The sequence below is a fragment of the Pelophylax lessonae genome (assembly GCF_965119305.1).
Source record: "Pelophylax lessonae genome assembly, chromosome: 6".
Lineage (NCBI taxonomy): Eukaryota > Metazoa > Chordata > Amphibia > Anura > Ranidae > Pelophylax > Pelophylax lessonae.
The window spans coordinates 214,559,833-214,587,425 of record NC_138773.1 but is presented as its reverse complement, the minus strand read 5'-3'; the positions used below and the strand labels follow the sequence as shown (position 1 = coordinate 214,587,425).

The 27,593-nt window shown below is 40.5% G+C and overlaps 1 protein-coding gene across 1 annotated transcript in view; it reads right to left on the bottom strand.

Moving 5' to 3' along the window:
• SLX9 (SLX9 ribosome biogenesis factor) overlaps nt 1-27,593 on the bottom strand; it is a 329,697-nt gene that overhangs the window by 122,200 nt on the left and 179,904 nt on the right. The window contains exon 4 of the mRNA XM_082259972.1: nt 9,715-9,877. Within this exon, the coding sequence (XP_082116098.1) occupies nt 9,715-9,877 (163 nt within the window). The remainder of the gene's footprint in view (nt 1-9,714; nt 9,878-27,593) is intronic.

Here is a 27,593-nt window from a genome sequence, read left to right as displayed (position 1 = left end):
CTGGTGACAGGTACTCGGGTAATCTGATGGGCTGGTGACAGGTATTTGGGTACTCTGATGGGCTAGTGACAGGTACTTTGATGGGCTATTGACAGGTACTTTGATGGGCTAGTGACAGGTCCTCTTTATTGGGGGGGCAATCAGTGTGCTTTGGGGTGCACTGTAATTGGTAACTAGCCGTTACCACAATCTCCTCCTCACACAGGATCAGTGTGTGAGGAGGAGAACACGGTGACAGCTAGTTACCATGTTCTCTGTTGCCATTCTGTGACCGGCTGTGATTGACAACCGGTCACGTGCTAAAAAGCCAATTTCATTGGCTCTTTACCTAGATCTGGGATGGTCTCTGTCCGAGGGACGAGCCTCGTCACCGATCGCTGCTCTGCGCGCCCGGGGGCGGGCAGTAGCGGGCCGCCGTCATATGACGTCGGCCCGGATCGGTAAAGCCTCCCTGCCGCCATCATTTTACAATGAGGCAGTATGGAAGTGGTTAACAAGGGAATCTGATTATTAGACCTCTGACTAACACCACCACAACAAACCCTTATCTTTTAACTCAGCAATGGAGAAGTCTACTGTGTTTTGTTGATGGATTCACATGGATTTTTTATTCCACAACCTGTTGGTTCTCCTGAAAATGAACATTTACTTTTCCAAAGTTAAAATAAAAAGAAAATAAAAATGGTCTCAAAGAAACTGGACAAACCAGCAAAATTTCAGCCTGCAATACTCCAATTCAGAAAAACTTGTCATCTCTAGTCTTTATGCCTCCTACAGACAACTTCTAGATTATTCTTTATTAAGACTCAATAAATGGCCTTGAAAACATCCCCCTATCTGTCCACGGACCCCCTCAACTTCTAATTTGGAGATTGGTCAAAGCCACAACTAATGTGAGGAGATGATCAGATTCTATCATTAACCCCAGTCTACTCCTTTAACTCCCAAACAGCCACTACATGGCTTGAAGGCATAACATATTCCTGGCAATAGGATTTCCAAGGGCTACAAACAGCTTCCCACCATTACTTTTTTAGCAGCAAAATAAAAGAGGATCTTACATAACATAAGTGGGTCTATCCTGACTCTCCATCTATTGTAGTTTCTAGAACAATTAACCTTTTTTTACATACAGAGAGGCCACTTTTCATAAAGAAATCCTAGTTCAGAAATAGTTTGAAATCTGAAAATCAATCATTTAAAACTTCATCACTGAAATTCAACAATCAATAGTGCAATGCCTTTGATACACTTAATGGTAACTAGACTAACTGCAAAAGATCCTTCAATCATTCTTCCATATAGGACAAAACACCTAACATCCCAAATGTGTAAAGCTTGTACCCCTTTGTGACAGTTAAATACAGGGCCGACTGCCATCCCTTTAGCTGTCAAATGCTGACCCGGCAATCAAACTATACAATTTTCTTTGTCTTTTACTTCTAACTTTTTTGTGTTTTTATGCCACTCTGTACATGACCTGTTTAATGCCCATTTGGTGTGGCCCTGTGGCCCTCCTTTTACCTACCCCATTCTTTATTAAAATAAAAACAAGTGTCCAATATCTTAGATTAGGTGAATATGGTGGCCCACATTAGCATATTTGTTTTTTGGAGTGTATATCAGTCAGGGTGTAGATCCACAATTCATGACACAAATACTTCTAGTTAAGCAAATTCTACAGATTACATGGTTAAACTTTTACTTGGCTGTAGTGGTTGAGAAACAACATAATCCCCTTATTTCTGTAAAAAAAAAGTGCTATATATCATTGGCAGTTAAAGAGGTTGTAAACTCAATTTTTTTTTTTTCCGTTTTCACCCTGAAAGAGAAACACATAATGAGCTAGTATGCATCGCATACTAGCTCATTATGCAATACTTACCTTAGAACGAAGCCCCCGCCGTGCCGTCCGCTCACCTCTGACGGGCGACATGTTCAGTCGCCCGTCTTCCAGGATCGCGGCATCCAGCCATCTGATTGGCCGGAGCCGCGCACGTCACTGGCTGCATGTAAGGTAAATATCTCCTAAACGGTACATGTTTAGGAGACATTTACAGTACCTATAGGTAAGCCTCATCATAGGCTTACCTACAGGTACAACTTGCAGAGGAGGGTTTACTTCCTCTTTAATGGGCATGTTTACTGAAGTTGAAAAGGATTTACCTAGCTGAAGATTAACTGAACTTTCTACTAAACTACTTTGAAACAAGTACAAGTCTAAGACCCCGCTCACACTGGGGCGAGCCGACTTTGCCGGGCGACCTGTGAAGTCGCGGTGCGCAGCTCGCACCGCGACCTCGGAGCGGCCGGTATGGATTTCATATAATTGAAGTCAATGCAGGTCGCTCCGGGTCGCCCCAAAGAAGCTCCGGACCCTTTTTCTAAGTCGGAGCGACTTGTGTTGCTCCTATTAGAACGGGTCCACAGCTTCTCTATGGCAGGCGACCTGTCAGGCGACCAGGTCGCCTGACAGGTCGCCCCAGTGTGAACCGGCTCTACTTGTCAGCTACATTTATTAAGGCAACAGTTTAAGTATTTTCTGAGGCAGCCAATCAAACCACAAAAATAGTGAGAGAGAAAGATATCCAATGACCTAATTGCTTTAAATATCATAAAGACACACAAAGGCCAATGCTTAAAGTGTATGTCCAGGCATTACTCAAATTTACCCCCAAACTACCTGTGTTCTGTTTAGCAAGGTATAAAGTGACCCAAGAACGGAACACTAAGATTTTATTAAGAAAATGTTAATGGAAGCCTCGGTTCCCTTTATTGTGCAGTTCATGATACATTTTTAAATGTTATGGGAATCCTTACAAAAAACCTTCACAGTAAGGGCTTTTACATACAAACATCTGACATCCAAGTATGGAACACAAAAAAACTGTTCTGGTGGCCTAATGTTGCTACCAGAAGGCAGGTTGGCCATCAGAAGTGAGTCCATCCACAAAACAGAGAAAGGAATGAGGACTACAAAAAAAAAAAATTCTGTAAACAAAGAAGCATGCATATTGTCTTCATCTCTGTAGGTTTTCTGATAAATGAACTAAAAGCCATGGCATCCTAGCAGAACAAGTGTGTGCCAGGTCCTTTAATTGGTAATTAAAATAGTGGTGTTAAGTTAACTAGGTAAAAAGTGCCTGCTAGGGCAAAAGAAAAATCAGAGTAGATTTGTACAGAGGCCCAACTGTGGTCAAATCCTCAGAAGGCCATCTCCCAAGAGAGGACAAAAAATCACTCATAAAAATGAGCAGAGTGGAAAACTAATGATCTGGAAACACAGCTTAAAACCAAATGACTTTTTCCATAATGCCTAGGTCTAACAGTCTTAAAGCGGAGTTCCGGCCACAAAATCGACATAACCGATTTTGTGGCCATCCGCTTGCTTTTCCCCACCTGAAACAGAATTGGATAGTTAGGATCATTTTTTTTTTTACTTACCTTGTAATTGTAGAAAGAAATACTCACCTGTCTTCCACTTCCTCCCTCGGCGGCCGCGCGGTCACTTCCGGTTTGCAATGATTCCTGGGAGCTGAACGTCATCGCTCCCAGGAATCAATGCGACGGCACCGGCCCCGCTTGTCACTTCCGGTGCGACGCCGCATTCCTTGCGGCGCCGCACCGGAAGTGACGAGAGGGGCCGGTGAAGGCGCATTCTGGGAGAAGAAGACGCGGAAGAGGACGCAGAAGAGGATCGCGCTGGCTTCAGCTGCCCACAACAGAGATGGCAACGCTGGAGAAGAAATTTTAAAAGTGAGTATTTCTTCTTGCAGGTAAGTGCGAACCGGGACAGATCAGAGGCTAGCCATTGTGGAATGTACTAGCCCTGACTGTCCCGGGGGTATGTTTATTGAAAAAATGTTTTTGTGGCCGGAACTCCGCTTTAAGCAAACTGATTATAGAAGGCTTATGGCTAAAAAGGTTAGGAACAAGTTAAACTGTCCAAAAACAAAAATGGGAAACAAATATTCCAACAGCCCACAATCAATCTTTTTCCAGTATTTTACAGGACTGCTGGATATCTCAGACAGTTTCACAGCTATTTTGTGGTTCACGTGTTTCAGCCAAAAATTGTGAAATCAGTCATCTTGATGCAGACACATCATTAAATGCTTTAGTAGGAAGAGTGAAGGATCCAGGTATCATCAAAAAGGAAAAGAAACTACTTCCAATAAAGCATCTGGAAACTATTGCCTCACAAAGACTTTACCATTCACTGCAAGCAGGCCCATGTCACCACACCCTTGAAAAGGCAAATGGGTGTTCTAAGCTCCTCCATTTACCAACGTATGTCTTCAATCTCTATGCAATTTAAAAGGTTGCTTCTCCTGTTTTCAAACTTTAATTGCCTGTTTAACAGTGTCACTTGAAATTGGTACATACAGTGCCTTGAAAAAGTATTTATACCCTTTGAAATTTTCCACATTTTGTCATGTTGCAACCAAAAATATAAATGTATTTTAGTGGGATTTTATGTGATAGACCACCACAAAGTGGCACATAATTGTAAAGCGGAAGGAAAACGATGAATGGTTTTCAAAATTTTACAGATTCGAATAGCCGACCAGTGATGACGCCACTCCCGCCCATGCGAGCGGGAGTCACGGCTGCGGCACATTTTTCTCAATGGAGGACATAACACTCTTAGAAGTGGTATTCCCAGTAGAAAGATCTGTGCATCCCAGGGACATCCAGCAGTGAACAGCCAACAAAAATGGTTTACCAGATTGCTATGAACCTGTATAAAGAGTGAAACATAAGAAAAAGTGTAGAGCTGCACTTTTTTGTTTTATTTCACAAGGTTTGTATTATCACCTTTTGTGCCATCTGGGCTTACTTGTTTTCTTTTATATATTTTCTGTATAAAGAGTGGGCAATAATGCTTGTGGGATTATTGCTCACAAAGAGATAAAGATGAAGCACAAAACATTCCACCTAGTGTAGTATGCTAAATAAAACCGCTTTTTAAAATACAGATTAGCACACTCACATATTCCAAGGATATCAGTATCGCTCATCAGCATGAAAATCCAGATAGCCAGACAAGCTAGAGACCGGAGATTAGATCTGGATTTTCATGCTGATGAGCAATACTGATATCCTTGGAATATGTGAGTGTACTAATCCGTATTTTAAAAAAGCGGTTTCATTTAGCATACTACACTATGTGGAATGTTTTGTGCTTCATCGTTATCGCTTTCCATTCTGAAGCATTCTAAAAATGATACATTTTTTTTCAATCAACCAGCGATTTGAAATAAAAAAAAAAAAGAGCGGAATGTGTGGATGAGGGAATCCTTCCTGCTGTGCTATTGTATTCTGATGATGGGGAGCCTTTCCCACTGTAGCCTGTGGCACTGATTGTTCGGGGGGAAGACAGACTGCTTTGTACATAAGCTAGTCAATAGGTCAACTTGTTTACAACCAGCTAGCCCAGGACTCAAAATGTCAAGTCCTGAGCTACTAGCCAGGCCTAAAGGGTTACTCGCCACGAGTTTCCAAAGCCAACCCCTACCCCGCCCATAATTTCGCCCCCTAAACACACCCTCATAAATTATCTCATGGAATGCCACTGTTAAATGTTTTATGAAGAATTAAATTACAAAAATAAATATTAACAACTTTATCAGAGCCCATCAGTGCAGCCTATCAGTGCTCATCAATGTTCATGAATGCAGCCTATCAGTGCTCATCACTGCCCATTAGTGCAGCCTCACCAGTGCCCATCAGTGCAGCCTCACCAGTGCCCATCAATGCAGCCTCACCAGTGCCCATCAATGCAGCCTCACCAGTGCCCATCAATGCAGCCTCACTAGTGCTCATAAATGCCCATCATTGCAGCCTCACCAGTGCCCATAAATGCCCATCAACGCAGCCTCGTAGCATCCATCAATGCAGTTTCGCCAGTTCCCATCAATGCAGCCTGATCAGTGCCCATCAATGCAGCCTGATCATTGCCCATCAATGCAGCCTCACCAGTGCCCATCAGTGCAGCCTCACCAGTGCCCATCAGTGCAGCCTCACCAGTGCCCATCAGTGCAGCCTCACCAGTGCCCATCAGTGCAACCCCACAAGAGCAGGGCAAGAGGGAGGGCAGGAAGAGGAGACCTGGCCAGATCATCACACAGAGCGGGGATCGTTTTCTGTGACAGCTTTGATTTGATTCACTGTGTATTCCCAGGACTCGCAGTCACATAAAATCTCCGCCTCCTGGATCGGCTCCTATGATAGACGTCACACATCCCGGCATTGGATCAGTGCTCTGTCTATCATAAGAGCTGATCCAGGAGGCGGGACTTTGTGTGACTGCGAGCACCGGGAATACCCGGCGATTCAAATCAAAGCTGTCACAACGGTCGATCCCTGCTCTGTGTGAAGATCCGATGGCTCTCCTCTTCCTGCCCTCTCTCTTCCCTTGGCTGATCCCTGGGAGAAAGGCACCTATTTAGCCCCCCTCTTGAGTAAGTCCCACACTTGCCCTCAATGGCCAGCTTTGGAAGATTGGAGTTTATCATGGGCAATTGGGATTAATCCCACAAGTGCTTATGACAACTCATTTAAACAGGGTCATAGCAATCTGGGAAGTAGTTTTTGTTGGTTGTTTGTTCACTGCTGGATGTCCTAGGGATACACAGATCCTATTATTGGGATTACCGCTTCTAAGAGTGTTTACTTTGTATCAAGTTGACTTTTTTTGCACATCGATATTGGTCACAAATTGTTGCGTATATGGTCAACTGACAATTTGATATTACAGGCACTTATACAGAGCCGTCAATTTACACAACGTTTTACATGTACAGTGAGGGGAAAAAAGTGATCCCCTGCTGATTTTGAACGTTTGCCCACTTACAAAGAAATGATCAGTCTATAAATTTTAATGGTAGGTTTATTTTAACAGTGAGAGACAGAACAAACAAACAAAAGCAGAAAAATGCATTTTAAAAAAGTGATAAATTGATTTGCATTTTGTATAAATGAAATAAGTATTTGACCCCTTTACAAAATATGACTTCGTACTTGGTGGCAAAACTCTTGTTGGCAATCACAGAGGTCAGACGTTTCTTGTAGTTAGCCACCAAGTTCGAACACATCTCAGGAGGGATTTTTTCCCAATCCTCTCAAAGTTATTAAGTTTTTGAGGCTGAAGTTTGGTAACTCGAACCTTCAGCTCCCTCCACATATTTTCTATGGGAATAAGGTCTGGAGACTGGTTAGGTCACTCCAGGACCTTAATGCCACTCTTTTGTTGCCTTGGCCGTATGTTTTAGGTCATTGTCATGATGGAATACCCATCCACGGCCCATTTTAAATGCCCTGGCTGAGGGAAGGAGGTTCTCACCCAAGATTTGATGGTACATGGCCCCATCCATCCTCCCTTTGATGAGTGGACGTTGTCCTGTCCACTTGGCAGAAAAACACCCCCAAAGCATAATGTTTCCACCTCCCTGTTTGACTGTGGGGATGGTGTTCTTGGGGTCATAGGCAGCATTGCTGCTCCTCAAAACAGGAGGAGTTGAGTTGATGCCAAAGAGCTCAACTTTGGTCTCATCTGATCACAACCCTTTCACCTAGTTCTCCTTTGAATCATTCAGATGTTCATTAGCAAACTTCAGACGGGCCTGTACATGTGCTTTCTTGAGCAGGGGGACCTTGGGGGCGCTGCAGGATTTCAGTCCTTCGCGGCATAGTGTGTTACCAATTGATTTCTTGGTGACGGTGGTCCCAGCTGCCTTGAGATCATTGACAAGATTCTCCCATTTAGTTCAGGGCCGACCCTTACCAATCTCATGATCATTGAAATTCCACAAGGTGAGATCTTGCATGTAGCCCCAGACTGAGGGAGATTGTCAGTTATTTTGTGTTTCTTCTATTTGTGAATAATTGCACCAGCTGTTATCACCCTCTCACCAAAATGCTTAGGGATGGTCTTGTAGCCCATTTCAGCCTTGTGTAAGTCTATAATCTAGTCCCGGACATCCTTGGACTGCTCTTTGATCTTGGCCATGGTGGAGAGATTGGAATCTGATTAATTGCCTCTGTGGACAGGTGTCTTTTATACAGGTAACAAGCTGAGATTAGGAGCACTCTCTTTAATAGAGTGCTCCTAATCTCAGCTTGTTACCTATATAGAAGACACCTGGGAGCCAGAAATCTTGCTGATTGATAGGGGATCAAATACTTATTTCACTCATTAAAATGCAAATAAGTTTATAACATTTTTAAAATGTGTTTTTTTCTTCTGGATATTTTTGTTGGTATTCTGTCTCTTACTGGTAAAATAAACTTACCAATAAAACTATAGACTGATAATTTCTTTTTCAGTGGGCAAACGTACAAAATCAGAAAGGGATCAAATACTTTTTTGCCTCACTGGGAATATTGTACATTTACATCAGTCCCTGCCCTCATGGAGCTTACAATCTAAGGTCTCTAACTCACATTCATGCACATATCAAGACGTCTTTGAAGTGAGGGAGAAAACCGGGGTACCCAGCAGGCACAGGGAGAACATGCAAACTCAGTGCAGGTAGTGCAGTGGTTGGGATTCAAACCAAATCATCATGATACACAGACCTTTCTATTGGGACTTATGTAGTGAATTTTTATATACAGAGATTGGTCACAGATTATTAAGTGTACGGTTGATTGACATTGTTTTTGTGTACATGGAATATATTTGCACATTAGGATTTGTCACAGAATATTGACGCCATTATATATTATTATATATATAGAGGTTTAGCGCTGCACTTTTTGTTTTGTGTTTTTTATATGTATTTGGTATCAGACTTTATGTGCTAGTTGCTTTACTACAGATCCAAGCACAGATTAACTTTTTTATATTTAAAAATTTAGTAACTAAACAGCAGAAAAACAAAATCACAAAGTAGTTGTTCCTTTAACTGTATCAAGGTTAGAATTATCAAGAGATAAACATAACAATTATGTCTGCAACCTGACCCTGGATGAATTTCTCTCTTATTTGTTGCAAATATAATTTTAAAAAATGTCCAGAATTCACATTAGATGTGAAAATTCCAACTTAATTTGGTGATGTTCACATACCTATATGTAGAATAATTATCAAGCCTGCATAGTTTGCATATTTGCCATTTGTTTAGACTGCCACGGCCTTAACATCTAGTCAACATGACCTTACAAATGCTTCTTTTACAAGGAGGATGTTTACACTTGGTCGTGACCTTGTAACAGTGAACCTGTGCTCCATTTTGGTCTTTTAAAAGCCTAAAGTGCCTATGAGCAGATACTTTAAATGCCTTCCGTTACCTCCTTTTGGAATCAAAATACAGTCAGTGCCACTCTGTGGTTCAGCTTACCTTCACTACATTCTTCAACATAAATTGCTGTAAAACCAAATTCGTACCTGCTGCTCCTATTGCTTCCAGGTTTTATCCTAGTCTATAGCTTTTTAATTAGTCAGCTCCAAAGAGTTAAAAAATAATTTTCTAGCTTTCAAAATTCTGCAGTGCAGACAGGGACAGAGCTTGTCAGTGCCTAAACTAGGACCTTGGCAAATTGAAAGTATTAAAAATGATTTTGAATTACTTGCAATGCCATTGATATTTTAAAGCCTATATGAGATTTTAAAGATTGGTTTTACATGTATACGTTATTGGTAACTGTACTATCTTGTGCAAAAGCTATGGCTATAATTAACAAAGAAGCATTTTATTCCTTGGTACTTACTCTTTTGGCTGCTTCCTTGGTGCTCTGGGCTTACGAGTAGTAGTGAGCTCAGAAAGCTCTGGCAGGGCATCCACAAGTGGCTGCATATCTCCAACTACAGGCGTAGCTTTTCTCTTGGCCTGAGCCTTTTTAGCCTGCTGAGCCAGTTTCAATGCCTCAATTTCTAAAATAGAATGAGAATAAAAATATATTGATTGTTATTCATTTTTCTAATCACAGACACTAAATAGTTTATACATACAGCAATTACTGCCAATAATAACCAATTTCTACCAGTTTTTTTTTTTTAAAAAAAAGACTGAAGCATCAAGACAACCTACCACCCACAATTTTGGTTGTTTTATGGTTTAGAAAGGCGTGGTTGGAAGCAGGTCATCTTGATTAGTTTGTGATTGTTGAAAAGTGACCATTGTAATTTTTATAATTACAATCATTTATAATTTTTTACGTATGGCCAGCATAGGAGCTTTGTCATATGTACTGCGTGGGTTAACAACCAAAGATTAAGGCCCCATGCACACAGGACGTTTTTGCAGCTGCTGTTAGCAGCGTCAGACGTTTTTTTTGCAGCTGCAGAACGCCCATCCGTGTTATTCTATGGCCTCATGCACACAAAGCTTTTAGGAGCTCCAAGTGGCTTGGGGGGGTTAATAGCTGCAAAAAAAAAAAACCCAGGACCAATGCGTTCTGGAGCTGCAGCGTCAAGCTGTAAAAACGTCTGACACTGCTAAAGGCTGAACAACGTTGATTAATGTGCATTAAGCCACGTTATAAGTTTTGTTTTTTTTTCCATTCAAAATCAATGGTTCCCTATGGGAGCCTATTGATTTGAATGGAAGGCGCATCGCAAGTCGGATCAGGATGATCCGACTTGCACTGTGAGAATCTTGAGGGGGAACTCCACGCCAAAGTGGGAAAAAAAAAACGGCGTGGGGGTCCCCCCCCCAGGTTCCAAACCAGGCCCTTGGGGTCTGGTATGGATTTTGAGGGTAGCACCATGCCGAAAAAAACCGCGTGGGGTCTCCCCCAAAATCCATACCAGACCCTTATCTGAGCATGCAGACCGGCATGCCAGGAAAGGGGACGAGCGAGCGAGCAGCCCCACTCCCCCTGGACCATACCAGGTCACATGCCCTCAACATGGGAGGTGTGGGTGCTTTGAGGCAGGCGGGGCTCTGCACCCCCCCACCCCAAAGCACCTTGCCCCCATGTTGATGAGGACAAGTGCCTCTTCCCGACAACCCTGACCGGTGGTTGTGGTGGTCTGCGGGCAGGGGGCTGATCGGAATCTGTAAGCCCCCTTTAACAAGGGGGCCCCCCAGATCCCGGACCCCCTCCCTATGTAAATCACCCCATAAAAGGCAGTGTATGTAAATAATGACAGGAGATGTTTTGAAAAGTTTATTAAAAATCTTCATCCGGTCTTCTCCTCTCCGCTCTTCTGGTCTTCTCCCCTCCACTCTTCTTCTGCCTCTGGTCCTCCTCCGACGCTGTCTCCGGTGATTATGCCGGTCTCCTGTCTATGCAGCTTATTATAAATCCATTAGGAGCGTGGCCTCCCGGTGACGCCATTTAGGAGGCCCCCACCCCCTTATGTCACAGATGACATCATATGTGACATACGGAAACGGGCCTCCTGATGGCGTCACCGGGAGGCCACGCCCCTAATGGCTTTATAATAAGCTGCATAGACCAGATACCGGCATAATCACCGGAGACAGCGTCGGAGGAGGACCGGAGGAAGAAGAAGACCAGAGGAAGAAGAAGAGCGGAGGAAGAAGACCAGAGGCAGAAGAAGAGCAGAGGGCAAAAGAGCAGAAGAGCGGAGGGCAGAAGAGCAGAGTGGAGAAGACAAGAAGAGCGGAGAAGACCGGATGAAGATTTTTAATAAACTTTTCAAAACGTCTCCTGTCATTGTTTACATACACTGCCTTTTATGGGGTGAATGGGTAGGGGTACAATGTACCCCATACCTATTCACATAGGGAGGGGGTCTGGGATCTGGGGGGTCCCCTTGTTAAAGGGGGCTTCCAGATTCCGATAAGCCCCCTGCCTGCAGACCCCCACAACCACCGGCCAGGGTTGTCGGGAAGAGGCCCTTGTCCTCATCAACATTGGGGCAAGGTGCTTTGGGGTGGGGGGGCAGAGCCCCCCTTGCCCCAAAGCACCCACACCCCCCCATGTTGAGGGCGTGTGGCCTGGTATGGTCCAGGGGGGGTGGGGTCACTCGCTCGTCCCCTCCACTTTCCTGGCATGCCGGGCTGCATGCACAAGATCCTCACAGCGCAAGTCGCACCGTAAATCGGATCATCCTGATCCGACTTGCGATGCGCCTTCCATTCAAATCAATAGGCTCCCATAGGTTCCATTGATTTTAAATGGAGGCAGAAAAAACGCTGCTTAAAGCGATGTGGTCAAACGTGCAATAACGCCAATGAAAAAAGCTACTGAAAGCACGTTTTTACAGCTGCTTTTTCCTAGCGTTAGAAGTGGCTCTGCAGCTCGTTTTTTCTGACGCCCTGTGTTTATGGGGGCTAAATCTGATGTGCAGCTTTCAGTGTTTCCAAACCGTACCAAAAAGTATCTGATCCAGGTTTCCTTTTAATTGGCTTCAATTCAGTAAGTTATATATATTTTTTCATTGTGATGGCACACAGTTTGGCAGAGGATTTCAGCCAATAATTTCAGAAAAAAAAACACTGCACTCTGTACAGGGAACAGTGATCTGGCTTTTTCTTCTCCCTAAAAAGCAGGGAGAAAAAAAAACAGCAAGATCAGAAAGAAAAAGCAGCAAACATTACACATTGTTAGGCACACAGGTAACCCCTTGGTTGCCCATAGATGTTAACTCCTTCCCAGCTAGTGTCATTAGTACAATGTCAGCGTACAGTATTATCACTGATTGCTGTATTAGTGTCAGTAGCGATGTCAGTGTAGGTTAGTGACCCTCCCAGCCAGTGTTTGTTAGCACCATATTGCCCGCCACCCTATTACAGTCCCACTTATTGGATTTTTTTTTTTTTTTTTTTAACCAAAGACATGTAGCAGAATACATTTTGGTCTACATTTATAAAGAAATTTGTTTTTTTGGTATTGGAAAGATTTTATAGTAGAAGCTAGAATCTATTAGGTTTTTATTTCAAAATGTTCAGTCTTTTTTCATTTAAATAATAAAACATTAAAAACCCAGTGGTGATCAAATACCACCAAAAGAAATCTCTATTTATGTGCGAAAAAAAAAATATAAATTTATTAAGAGTACAGTGTTGCATGACTGCGCAATTGCCAGTAAAAATATCACAGTGCTGAATAGGGAACATTGCCCTGGTCATGATGGGCGTAAAACCTTCCGGAGGTCAAGATGTTAAATGAAATAATATTGTCAACAAAACATATATAAATAATGCATAAGTGTGCAATGATTATTTATTTGCATTAAATGAATTACACTTTTGCAAGCTTTTATTTCTCATAATTCAATATTTTTTGTTCCCAAAATTACTAATTTAATCCAAGTCGATTTATGTTCTTCCTCAATGAATACCTCTTAAAACAATTTAGCAATGCTTAGCTGAAGCTAGTGATACAATGTTTAGAAAAGAAACAATCCAAACAGGATCAAATACAGAGATACAGATACAAATACATCTTTTCAAGATACAGAGGAATAGCAGTAAATTGTACAAGGGTCCCCCGTTGTATAGTGATAAAAGTGGATGATATCATAGGAAAAAGAGAAGGTAAAGAAAAAGAAAATTGAGAAAAGGTGAGAGAAAGAGAAAAAAAAAAAAAACTAAGGGAGGTAGGAAGGAAGAGCAAGGGATTATGTGGAGAGCACAATGCCAATGCCCAAAGTAGAACAAAACAAAACGGAAGGTCACTGCATCAAAAGCGAGACTACGTATCTAGCAAGTTTGCATAGCCCCAAGTGTGCTTGAAGCGAAACCAGCAAACCCAAATTTTTACAAATGTTGCCAGCCTGTCTTGAGAGGTAAAGATCAGCTCCTCCAATCTAGAAAAATCAAGAGCCATAGTGGTTACCTCTAAAACAGCTAATGATATCATTAAAGCAAACCTAAATTCAGAAACTGAAGCAGTGTAACTTGGAAGTCTGACTACAATTGACAAGGTAATGTGGGATTCAGTCATACCATTACAGTCTCTATCAAAGGTTTTCTTTAGCTACTTGCCAATACCTTAGGTAAGATGGCAAAACTTTTGGCTAACATAACCGGCTACCCATTAGCTCTTATAAAGAAGCACTTTCATTGAGATTAATCTTTCTTCATTGTGCTCACATACCCAAACCCAAATGTTGGCGTGCTTAATGGTCTGAGTGGTTGGTGGTGGCATTGGGTACTGTAACAAATTAAAGAGAACATCACAATGCAGTCACACAGGCAATACTTTGGGGCAATAGGTCATTATGCTAGGGGCAACATACAATCAACTTGAGCATACTGGCAACATAATAGCACACAGCCCCACATATTACCATGCAAAGGTTCACTCTGGAAAAAACACATAGCGCTCAACTGTTCCTCAGAGCCTCTTTACGAGTCTCTTTCCTTGCTTTGTTGTCCCTCTTTTTGGTGTGATGAATAGACCACTATCAAATAATGTAATAATTACCCGACAAACGTGTTCTACTATACTAAACCTTTATTAAACCTCTATATAATTTTGTTATTTTCAAAATCCAATATAAAGTAAAAGTAGCATGATAAACTTACTTATGGGTTTAGCTGATTATTTTTGTGTATTATTTCTTGATGGTCCATGTCAACTTGGGATGCCCCAGGGAAGCATCCCTTTCCCTACATATTTTGTGCTTCCTCTTTCTCATCTCAGAAATTTGGATAGAATTATTTCACCACTTCCTAAGATATAACATTCCTTCAACAACAGGGCATCCTTGTGACTGGCTATACATAGCTCAACTCTAGCAACATAGCAATACATTAGCCTGAGAAGTGCTGCCAAGTAGGAAGGCAAGCCAAAATCCCTTTGGTTATTCTGTAGTTTGTCCATGAAAAGTTGCTCTACTATGGTAGTATTTTATTTTAGGGGTCTCCCTTGCATCTTCTACCACCAGGGCCTAATAAATCCAGTCCTGAGTGTTAATATACCATAGATACATGCAAAATGCATGTACATGTACCCTTAAAAGGAATAGTTTTTTGTGTTTTTGCTAAATCTTTTTGTGTTTTTGCTAAATCTTGCAGATTCCTACTCATGAAGAAAAGGCAGATGCACAAATTCCTTACTAGGCCAATTTCTAAATGGGAGGGTCTGGTTAATTATAACCACTCATGTTCTAAAGGGGAAAGATGCAGGATCTGGATCATTTTAGAAGTAATGAACCCTTAGGGCAGGGATAGGCAACCTTAAAAAGAGTTGAAAATCTAACTGGACATGTCAAAGATCACCTGATTTAAACCTCTAATTGCCATATTACTGGGGGCATTCTGTATACCAACCCTGTTGCCATATTGCATCACTTTTTTAAACAATTTTAGAAAATTACAGCATCTACAGAATAAAGTGAAAATGTAAACTGTAATAACATGAGGGGCCTCATGTGTGTTTCTGTGCACCTGCTAGATGTGCGCAGGTGCCATGATTAGCTAAATTACACCCCAAACGCTTAGGGAAAATGTGGTAGTACCATGTGGTTTGGTGTGGTGCGATGTGTAAAAGTCATGCCTCCCCTACTTTTTGCATGTTTCCATGCATGTGGCTGCCTATTGAAATGAATTGATTGTCACCATGTTCCAGTGTGAACTGACCCTAAATTAGAAAAAGGCTTGTGTAACAATTTTACATGCTATATTATTTTTTTCCAACAAAAGTGGAGTTATCCTTTAAGGTTCTAGGGGAAAAAAATATGATGACATTTACAGCCTAGATTTAAATAGTTTGAGCACTTCTGCTCTAATGAATATTTTTAACACATTATACGTAAACTAAATTGTAAAGGATCTGTTTTATGAAATTTCAGTGTATCATATTGGTTCAGATCTATCTGAAATGCGTGAAATAAGGTGCAGTCACGGGGCTTTACTTGTGTACAGGATAGCCAGCATTAATATGTAATTCATCTGCCTGATATTGAACGCTGAATTGTAGGCAGATATAAAGGACACAAATAAATGCAATTTTGCAATAACACATCAATATATTTTCATTTACTTTTTAAATGCTATTTTTTTTTTTTTTGAACAATACATTTTTATTAATTTTTGAAATATATTAGTAGTTAAACATACATGAGGTTTTGTATTTCACATATAATAAAAAGTTGCAATTTTTTTATGTTGCACAATATTTGAGCAACTGTCACACAAACAGTGACACATGGCACTCAAGCACAGGATAGGCTTTTTGACCTTAGGTTTGTGTAAGCAATGTTGTCATATAGCCAGCTGTGCATAACTGAGTTTGATAAAGACATGGTTCATGTGTCTCCTGTGTACTTTCCTTTACCCCATTTCCACAAAAAAAAAAAAAACGCAACATCCATAAATAAAAATTGGCGACTATAAAATGTATAACACTAAATGCAAGAGGTCTGAATATACCTGAGAAAAGACACATGTTACTAAATGATTTAAAAGGGTCCCAAATAGATATAGCATTAGTACAGGAGACACATTTTAAAGAAACCAAAGTACCCATACTTAGAAATAAAAACTTTCCATGGGGGTACCATTCGACAAATAAAGAGGTAAAATCAAAAGGGGTATCTATCCTCTTAGCCAAGAGAATGCCATGGTCTTTACAAGATATACAGACAGATACTGAGGGGAGGTACATCTTTATTAAGGGAACAATAGGAGAGGTAAAGGTAACGTTGGCAAATATATACGCCCCCAACCAGAAACAGGTGAGCTTTCTTACGAAGGTCTTAAATAAACTGGCAGACTTTACAGAGGGACAACTGATTCTGGGAGGAGACATAAATATTCCTTTAAACCCCCTGATAGACACTTCATCAGGATGCTCCTCAGTCCCTTTGAGTAGTAGTAAGCAAATAAGTCAAGAACTTTATAAACACCAACTTGTGGACGTATGGCGCCTTACCCACTCCGGGGAAAAAGATTATACGTATTTTTCATCAGTACATAAACTATACACAAGAATAGATTATTTCTTTATCCCTCATAGACAATTACAAGCAATTAAAAAAGTTGAGATTGGGAACATCACATGGTCAGACCACGCACCAGTCACTTTAGAGTATTCACTTTCGGAATCCCTGGCCCTTGGGGGAAGGTTCTGGAGATTGAATGAGAGCCTCTTACAGACACCTGAGATCCTCAGGGACGTAACAGAGGAATTAAAATTTTACTTTCAAACAAATGAAAATCCAGGGGGAGATATAGGGGTCCTATGGGAGGCACATAAAGTTGTGATCAAGGGTGTACTAATTAAACATGGGTCGAAAGTAAAAAAGGAGAGGATGGAAAGATTAGAAACGTTATTTAAAACTTTACACGAGAAGGAGGGTGCCCATAAAAAATATATGACATTAAAAAACGAGAAAGAAGTGGGGGGCATAAGAAAAGAGATTAATGATCTGTTAGGTTATAAAGCAAAAGCCTCACTACAAAGAAGCCGAAAAATAGGATATGAATCAGGAGATAAGTGTGGGAAATTGTTAGCTAAAGCGGTTAAGGAGATGAAACAGACTACATATATCCCCCAAATATTGTCTCCTAAAGGCAATAAGATAGCGCTACCTAGACAGATCGCCCAGGTATTTGGAGATTATTATTCGAGCTTATATAACTTAACAGATAACTTAACAACTATATCAGAAATGGAAGAATACGTAGCCTCTGCCCAGATGCCAAAACTATCGGAAGAAGCAGGCAAGGAATTGGACCTACCTATAGAATTGACGGAGATATTACAAGCCTTAAATATGATGAAGATTGGGAGGGCGCCGGGACCGGACGGCTTTACCCTCCAGTATTATAAGGTATTTTTCCCGATAGTTGGCCCGTATCTATTAAAATTATTTAACGGGGTGGGGCAAGGATCAAGTTTTTGTAGAGATACTCAACGAGCACACATTACAGTTCTCCCTAAAGAAGATAAAGATTTAATGCTATGTGGGAGTTATAGGCCAATATCTCTCCTTAATACGGACTTAAAAATTTTTACGAAGATATTAGCAACCCGTCTGAATCATTATATACAAACATTGATACACTTGGATCAGGTGGGCTTTATAAATAATAGAGAAGGGAGAGATAATACCACCAAAGTATTGGATTTGTTACTGGAAATTGATAAATCTCAAAAACCATGTGTCTTCCTAGGTACCGACGCAGAAAAAGCGTTCCATCGCGTGAACTGGAAATTTATGACAGCGACATTGAAACATATCGGGCTGGGAGAGATTATGATACAGAGAATCTATATACGCTGACCCAACAGCCCAAGTGAAAGTAAATGGGATTCTATCGGACCCTTTTAAGATTAAAAACGGTACGAGACAGGGATGCCCCCTATCCCCTATCCTTTTTGTACTGTCCCTAGAACCATTCTTATGTAAAGTAAGACAAAATTTGAATATTAAAAGGGGTACAAATGGGAAAGGAACAGTACAAAATTTCGGCGTATGCAGACGATTTGATATTTACATTAACAAACCCGACAATATCCCTACCTAATTTAATTAAGGAATTTGAACAATACGAGTCCATGTCAAATTTAAAAATAAATTTCAATAAGTCAGAAGCAATGGGGTTAAGATTGCCTAGAAGTGCACTACAAGTATTGAAACAAAATTTTACATTTAAATGGGCAGATAAGGCAATAAAATACTTGGGAACGTATATACCGGCCAACCCTGATTTGGTATACGAATTGAATTTCAAACCTCTTTTGAATACAATTGGTTCTAAACTAGAAAAATGGAAGACGGGCTTATTCTCTTGGCTGGGGAGATGCAATCTTATTAAGATGTCTATCTTACCCAGATTTGTATACTTACTCCAGACACTGCCAGTAAAGATTCCGATAGGATATTTCAAACAGATAAACTCAATATTTATAAAATTTATATGGGCAAATAAGAAGCCGAGGATTTCAAGACAATTACTTACATTGCCAAAAAAATATGGAGGTACAGCGATACCAGATATTCAAAAATACTATTATGCCTCACATGTCAGGAGGCAAATAGACTGGTGCCGCCATGGGGAATCAAAGTTATGGGTGAAAATAGAACAAACTAATACAAAGGTACCATTATCTAGGGCATTATGGTGTTATGAGAGTTTACCGACAGAATTAAAAGCACACCAATTAATTGGGACAACTTTAAGAATATGCTCTCAAATATGTTTTCAAAAGGACCTTACCTCACATGACTCTCCTCTATATCCTATAATAGGGAACCCGAGATTTACCATGGGAATGGAAGCACAGCCATTTAGGAATCTAGATAAAGCAGGATGCTTTCAAGCATCCCATTTTGTGAGAAATAATAAATGGCCGACAATGGAGATATTAATGGAGGAGGAAGGAGAATTTAGACTTCCCTTTTGGAATGCACTCCAACTCTCTCACTTCTTGGGATCTATCCCCAATCCAAAGAAGTATAACCGTCAGCTTACAATGATGGAAGAATATTGTAGTGAGTCAGAGAATATATCCCATATGTTAGCAAAAATATATTCCTTGATAAATACCCCTAAAGCAGGACACCACTTATCTTATATTGAGAGATGGGAAAGGGAATTATCTTGTACCTTCTCCACAGAGCAGAGACAACAGATGGTTGATCTTGCTTTTAAATCATCTATATGTTCTAAATATCAGGAATTAAATTTCAAAATCTTGACAAGGTGGTACTATACACCATATAAACTACATAAAATAGCAATAAATAATTCAGATAGATGTTGGAGATGCTCGGTGGAAGAGGGTACATTAATACATATTTTTTGGTCATGCCCTAAACTATCAAATTATTGGGGGAAGGTCAGAGAGATAATGCAAAAATTTTCAGAATTTGAGATCCCGGAAAACCCTGGGTTCTTTCTTTTACAACTTAGCGGGATACCAGGGAAGAAATACAGGAGATCGTTACTATGCCATATGGCAAATGCTGCCCGAGCCTGTATCCCCCTGGGGTGGAAAAAGCAGGAACCCCCAACAATTAATTGCTGGATAGGTAAAATAGAAGAAATAAATAGAATGGAGGATCTGGTTCTGACAGGTCAACATAAGAGGGAAAAATATTTAGAAACATGGGGAGTATGGAACAGGTTTTTAGTAATGAACCAGGGGATGGACAGACCGGATCAGGATATATTGGATGTCGGAGAGATTTAGTAAATAAAGAAACAATACGGAGATGGGGGAGGAGGAAACTTATGTGTTTTTTTTTTTTTTTTGTTTTTTTTTGTTTTTTTTGTTTTGGGTGGGGTTGATTTGAGTTAGAAAAGAAAGGGAAGGAGATGAATAGCTATTTAACACATAGGATAGCTGGGAGATATGGGAAGCAAGAATGTGAGGGGTGTATTGATCCTATGTCTTCTTGTTATGATGAATTTGTTATCCTACCCGAAAACTTCAATAAAAATTATATTTGAAAAAAAAAAAAAAAATTGGGAGACATTTGGAGAGGGTCCAGCTGCTTTACCAAAGAAATAAAACATTGGATCAGTGGATTAATATTTGGTCCCGTGTTTCACCTGTTCTTTACATATAGCACAGTTGAAACTAAAGATGAACTTGCACAGTGGTTAACTGTTCTTAAGAACAAAAAAAACGTTTTTCATAGTTTATTGTAGAATGGTCAGCTTGAAATGAAGTGGAGGAAAGCCAGGCACTAAGAGCAATTGAAGACAGATGTTGAGGTGCAAAAGAAACATGGTGCGGACACACAGTAAATCATCCATCCAGCCATCAATGTGTGTTAAAACAGCTGCCATGGCTCGCTTCCATGATTTCATTTTATGTGTATGCTTCATGTGGTCTCTGATGCTGGACTGGGCAACTTTAAAACAAGCACAATTCTAAAAATTAAACCTCTCTTCAGCTCAGCAGGATCTTTGGCTCCATCTAGTCAACTTTACAAAATAAATATAATAATGCTCTGCTTAACTATTTTATGGCCAATGTAAAAAGAAAATGGGCATTTTTACATACCAAAAATCAGAGAACGTGTGAAATATCATATCACAAAAATGGATATGTTTAATTTAGCTGGTAATGCTATGGCTGAAATTTGTATGCTATTGCTTTCCAAATGCCTAATGCTTGTCTACCTGCTTTGTTACGGTGGCCCTAGTGTCCCGGTTGTGCACGGCCCTAGATATGGCTTTAAAGGGCTCTTAAAGCATTCCTGTGCCGTGAATTACAATACAGGCATGCTGAATTGATATCTGATGTAAACTATATGTACTTTTAGTTCCCATTCACATCAGGCCAATTTGACATGTCAAATGGTATGTCAAATTGGAGCCAAATGCCGGCAACGGCACCATCCGAATTGGTACAACGCTGACTTTGCGGTGCGGCACCGATTCCCAAAAGTAATTTCTGCACTACGTTTGCCGACTTCGGGGGGGTTTTCAATAGACACCTGTGCAGGAACCCGCATAGATGTCTGTCAAATCACCCCCAAAGTCAGACTGACATGAGGGTTTTGAAATCAGCTGAACTTGCTCAATTTTATGCCCGCATTCGGTGTGAACCTAAGCATAAAGTGTCTGGTTGTACAAATCTGTGACATCTCAATAAACTTTTACCCGATTTAAAAAAGAAAAAAAAAAAACAGAGGACATCTGCTAAACCCAGCTGACAATTAAATGGCCATTTATGGAAAAAAACAGCAATTATTTAAACATCCAAAGCAAATAACAGATAATGAGGATACAAAATTCTGAAGCATCAGTTAGCAGAAAGCAATACTGAGCATGCTATAAAATCTGTTGAATTTAATTTGTTATAAACCTGGGCTATTCACCCATGTATGCCCGAGGTTGATTTTTTTTTTTTTAATTTGTGCATAAAATTCATATGTTACCTAGAGCAGTAGGATATATACAACTCCCACATCACTACTATTCCAATATTGGAACATGAGGCATTAATGGGTTAAGGGCCCTTTCACGCTTCCCTGTAGCAAAATCACGATAAAAACGCATATGCTGTGTTTCAGATGCGTGTCATGTGCGTTTCTGGGTTGCCTGCACCTCTGAAAAATGGACACGTGACTCAAAAAACGCAAATTTAGGTGCGTTTTTACCACAAATTCCATTAATTTCAATAGGAAGCTGTATTTTTGGCACAGTTTTCAAAACTGTACCAAAGATGCAGCATGCAGGACTTTTCAAAATGCGCAGCACCAGTAATGCAGTGGTGTGAAGATTCCCATAGGATTTAGAGGGGAAAATTTTTCCTGCAGGATAAAAATGCAGGAAAAATGTATCAGTGTTAAAGGGCCCTTAGATTATTCACATTATAAAATCCAAGCAAAAGCAGATGCCCATTCACACCAGGCTGTGTTTTGATAAAACATGTGGCGCAACATGGTTTATTGTGGGTTGTGGTATGCTATGTTTCCACAACCCAATACATTTAAATTGGTGGATCCCCAACTTAGGAAAAATTGCTCTTGCAAGGCATTGCACCGGGTTGTTACAATACTATTCTTTGTTGTAATGTAAAGGTGTGAAAAATGCATTTAATAAAATAATAATGTTAAACACCAGAACATCGGGAAATACAAGCATTGAAAGTTGCAAGAAAATCTTGACTTTCCTTGCAAATATTTAGTTTTGCCTTACGCCTTCTAGCACACTTTAGACTAAGGGTCTACAAACTTTCTAAGCAGAGGACCAGTTTACTATCCTTCAGGCTCTAAGGGGAGTCGGATTATGGCCAGCAGGAGTAGAAAATGCCCCTGCATCAGTGCCCCATCACAGGTTTTAAAGGGAAGAAAAGGGCCCTGTGGATGGTGTCCGTTGGTGAAATAGTGCCCCAAGGGCCATATAAAGGCAAGCAAAGGGTCACATTTGACCCCCCGAGCCACAGTTTGGAGACCACTAGACATATGCCGGTTTTCAGTATTTCGATATATTGCGGTATTGCATACCCACGGTATTGTTATTGTGGCATTTTTAAAATACCGAGTTTCTCTGCTCCTCAGTCTGACTTGTGAATTGATACATTTGGATGACTCATTCCTCACTCAGCAGTTCACTCACTCAATAGAAAACAGCTCTGGTAATATGATCCTAGAGTGAGAGACTTAGCTCCTCCCTGTAACCAATCAGACGGCTCCCACTCAGCACACACCCACATGCTTCCTTCCCGGGCTCAGAGACACAGTGAGAGACACACTGCCTTCTAAAAGCAAGTACTTTTACCATACACTGTCACTAGATAGATAGATGGAGAGATAGATATACAGATAGATATACAGATATACAGACAGATATACAGATAGATATACAGATGGAGAGATAGATAGATGGAGATATAGATAGATAGATAGATAGATAGAAATACATACACGGGCATAGCAGCATATATATATATATATATATATATATATGCACAGGCATAGCAGCCCACATTACATTATTATATAGCCATCAAGCAGTGTCTGGCCTACCCGGTGATGACTGGTTCTGGCGCTCAGCTCTGATAGTCTGGTCATTAAGGGGGCAAATCCTTGCGGCCCAGAAGTGGTTAAACCTGCAGGAGGATCGGTGTTTTTATTTGTAAATCACTTTACTATTACTTTAGGCCTGGTTCACATGTATGTGGGTTGGCGGCCCATATTTGCACAGGGATAGGGATAGCAGCCCATTGATTTGAATGGGGTTGGGCTGCTATGCCTGCGTTTTCAGCTGAAAAAAGCCGCATGCAGAATTTTAAAAAATGCAGTGGCCGTGAACCCCATCCTGCTTTTGCACCATGTGACTTACTTGCAGTTCCTGCACACGCAAACTGTGTTTTTATGCTGGGCCCATGTATTTAAAAAACACAGAAAGCTTGCCAGAGCAGGAACTGCAGGTAAGTCGCATGGTGCAGAAGTAGGATGGATTTAAAGGCCACTGCATTTTTTTAAAATGCTGTATGCACCTTTTTTCTGTGTAAAATGACGGCATAGCAGCCCATTCAAATCAATGGGCTGCTATGCCTGTGCAAATGTGGGCCGCCAACCCGCATACATGTGAACCAGGCCTAAAGCAATAGTAAAGTCATTTATAGATAAAAACACTGCTCCTCCTGCAGGTTTAACCACTTCTGGGCCGCAAGGATTTAGCCCCTAATGACCAGGCCATCGGATCAGAGCGCCAGGACCAGTCATCACCAGGTAGGCCAGACACTGCTTGATGGCTTATTTTAGGCCTGGTTCAGAGTCTGTACTGACTGACTATATAATAATGTGCAAAAGTGAACCAAAGTCCCTAAATTCAGCAATGAAATTGAAGTGAGGTAGAAATTTAATAATTTAAGTTTAATAATTGAATACCGTGATAATACCGTATACCGTGATAAAACCCTAATCAATTAATCGCAGCATGGAAATCTGATATCGTCACATGCCTAGAGAACACTGCTTTAGACCTATGGTTTTTCACTTTGAGGCATTCTATGCATTAAGGTAAAAAACCTTCTGAGCTGCATCTTCCCCTCTGCCCCAGGAGGAGGTAAGGTCAAGATGGAACCTTGCTAGAAAAGCAGAAATTTGCTTATTAATTCAGTTACCTATATTTGTGGATCTGCATGTCGTTTTTTACATGCAATTTTCACAGTGTAACCTCTCCCATTTCCCGACTGCCTAACTGTAAATACACGTCATTACTTTGACGTTAACTGCATAGATGTGAACCAAGCCTTATATGTGCGGCATAACCATTTGGTGAGTGAGACTCACATAGGGTGAGCACTTGAGGTGATTGCTTGTGGAGTGGGATAATTACATCTTTCCGCCACGATAAGAACACGGCTATTTGCAAGTATAATATGTGTGGGGCTTTTGCACTGACTTTTTAATCAACTTTAAGCCCTTCATGCTTTCAATTTCTAGAATTGTTCTAGCGCCTTCTGGAATCTATTATCCTCTTTACAGTAGTTGGCCGGCCTTCCAATAAAAGTGGTCCCAGCAGCAGATTAGTCGCAGGATCACTTATATAGGCGGCGAGAGACGTACCCCCGCAGCTTCCCGGTTTACCAGAGCTGTCGGTAAACCTGGAAGTGATCCAGTCTGATCGGCGGCTGGGCAGGAGGTCAAGTGAGGGCAAGATGGCCCTCACTTGGCTCTATGCCCTTAGAGGACCGGAGCAACCTCTAATGTCATTTCCCGGGTCTCGCCCATCAATTTTTTTTTCTCTCTTAAAGTCAAAATTACATTTTTTTTTTGCTTTTAAAAGTAAATGAGAGATCTGGGGTCTTTTTGACACCAGATCTTTCAAGAGGAAGGACCTGTCATGCTTTCTTTCTATTACAAGGGGTGTTTATATTCCTTGTAATAGAAATAAAAATTATAAAAAAAAAATAAAAATAAAGGGACAATGTAAAAATAAAAAGTAAAATATATAAGAAAAGCTCAGAGCTCACACGCAGAAGAGAACGCATACGCAAGTCGCACCTGCATATGTAAACGGTGTTCAAACCACATGTTAGGTATCGCCTCAATTGTTAGAATTAGAACAATAATTCTAGTGCAAAACCTCCACTGTAACTCTAAAACAGGTAACCTTTATAATATTTTAAACTGTTGCCTATGGAGATTTTTTAGTACCGTAGTTGGTCACCATTCCACGAGCGTGCGCAATTTTGAAGCATGACATGTTAGGCATCTATTTACTCAATGTAAAATTATCTTTAACTTTACACAAAAAAAATAGGCTAACCTTACGGTTTCGTTTTTATTTTTTCAATTCATTAAATTGTTTAAAAAAAAAAATGTGTTTGAAAGACTGCGGCACAAATACAGTGTGACATAAAATATTGCAATGATCGCCATTTAATTCTCTAGGGTCTCTGAAAAAATAAAATGTATATATATATATATATATATATATATATATATATATATATATATATATATATTTGAGGGTTCTAAGTCATTCTCTAGCAAAAAATACAGATTTTTACTTGTAAACAATAAATGTCAGAAAAGGCCTGGTCTTAAAGTGGTTAGAGTGATTCTAAAGGCATTTAAAAAAAAAAAAAAAAAAAAAAAAAACACAAGCATTTTAATGGTTTTGCACAGAGCAGCTCCAATCCTTCTCTTCTGGGGTCCTTCACCAATGCTCTTGGCTCCTCCCCCCTGCTGAGTGTCCCACCAGTAATTTGTTTTCTCTGGGGCACAGAGAACATGGCTTGGCCCCACCCCCTGCACTCTCTTCACTTGCTGTGATTGACAGCAGCAGAAGTCAATAGCTCCCACTGCTGCCTCTTTGTACAATGAGGTGAGAGATGCTGCTCTCCTGCACATATCGTGGATGAAGATTGGGCTCATTTCAAAATGTAGAGTGGGAGCTGCATGCAGAAGGTTTTTTACCTTAATGCACAGAATGCAATGTGGTAAAAACTTGTACCTCTAGAACCACTTTAGGCTCAGGTTGAACTGCCCCAGTCCTAGAGTTCAGCCATAAGATATATCTATAGATTTTTGGGGGAATTTCTCCTGGTTTGAATAATGACAGCCAATGAAGAATCAGTAAACATGACACCAAGCAATCAGAGTTCACAAAGCAGGACAACCATGCTCAAAGGAAAAACACCAGGACAAAAACAAGATAAAATGTAGGCACACTGTGTTCCCCGCATCTGTTTTAAAAAGCATTTTTTTTGTGTGCACAGACTGCTATAAACCTCTATTTAATTTTATTAAAATATTTTTTTTTGCTGTCTGTGTCCCCACTGTTACCATTCATTCCTTGTGTCCTGGTGACCACTATCACCTGCACAGAAATTTTATTTCTGAAATGTTATGGTAAAAAGGATTGCACCATACATTCATAAATCTGTGAATCCAGGTGGGAAATTAGTGCTGTGTCACACTTGCACACAGATTATGTTAAGGCAATGGATAGTTAATGGATAATATAAACACCTACATGAAGATAAATACAGACATAGTAACTGTTGACAGGTCCACAATAAATTTAGATTTACTCTATACAAAGCATATTTGCATTAACTTCTCTGAATGCAAGAGCTGGTTTTCTAACATAAATAGGCCATATATAATCTACACTTACAGATAGAACCATAGTAGTAGTAATTACAGCTGGGCAGGTGAATGCTGTACTGGCTAAGTAATACATTTCAACTTGTTAAAGCTCCCAACTTGGTACAAAATACAGGTGCAAAAGTCGAAAGTACAGTCCCTTCTACAACCAAGTTCACCTGTCAAATAAATATGCATAAACTCTAAACAGAGATAGAAGGTATAAATGAATGCTGTAACCATTACTACACCATTGCATTTATTTTTAAATGCAGTGTGTAAGTACCTGAACTGGATATCAGCCTTTTGCAGTTTTTGTACAGCAGGGCTGAAGCGTGAGAGAAAGAAGCAGCACAAGCAGTCAATCGGTTCATGTGCAGATATGCACCATGCTGATAATAAGAGAAAGCAAAGTGACCAGATATGAGCTCAGCACTGTGCTGCTTCTTTTTTCACTGTCCAGTTATAGGCTTGGGTGGGGATCAGGATGAGCTGGGGTCAGAAGAATTGGTTTCAATGTTGGCCATCAGTGTGAAGACATCTAGTGACAGAAAAAAAAAAAACTACTACGGGGAAAATCATTATACTGCCGGTGAATATTGCAGCAAAAGCTGTTTTTTTTTTTTTATAGGCTATTCATTTAATCCTATTATTGGCTGCA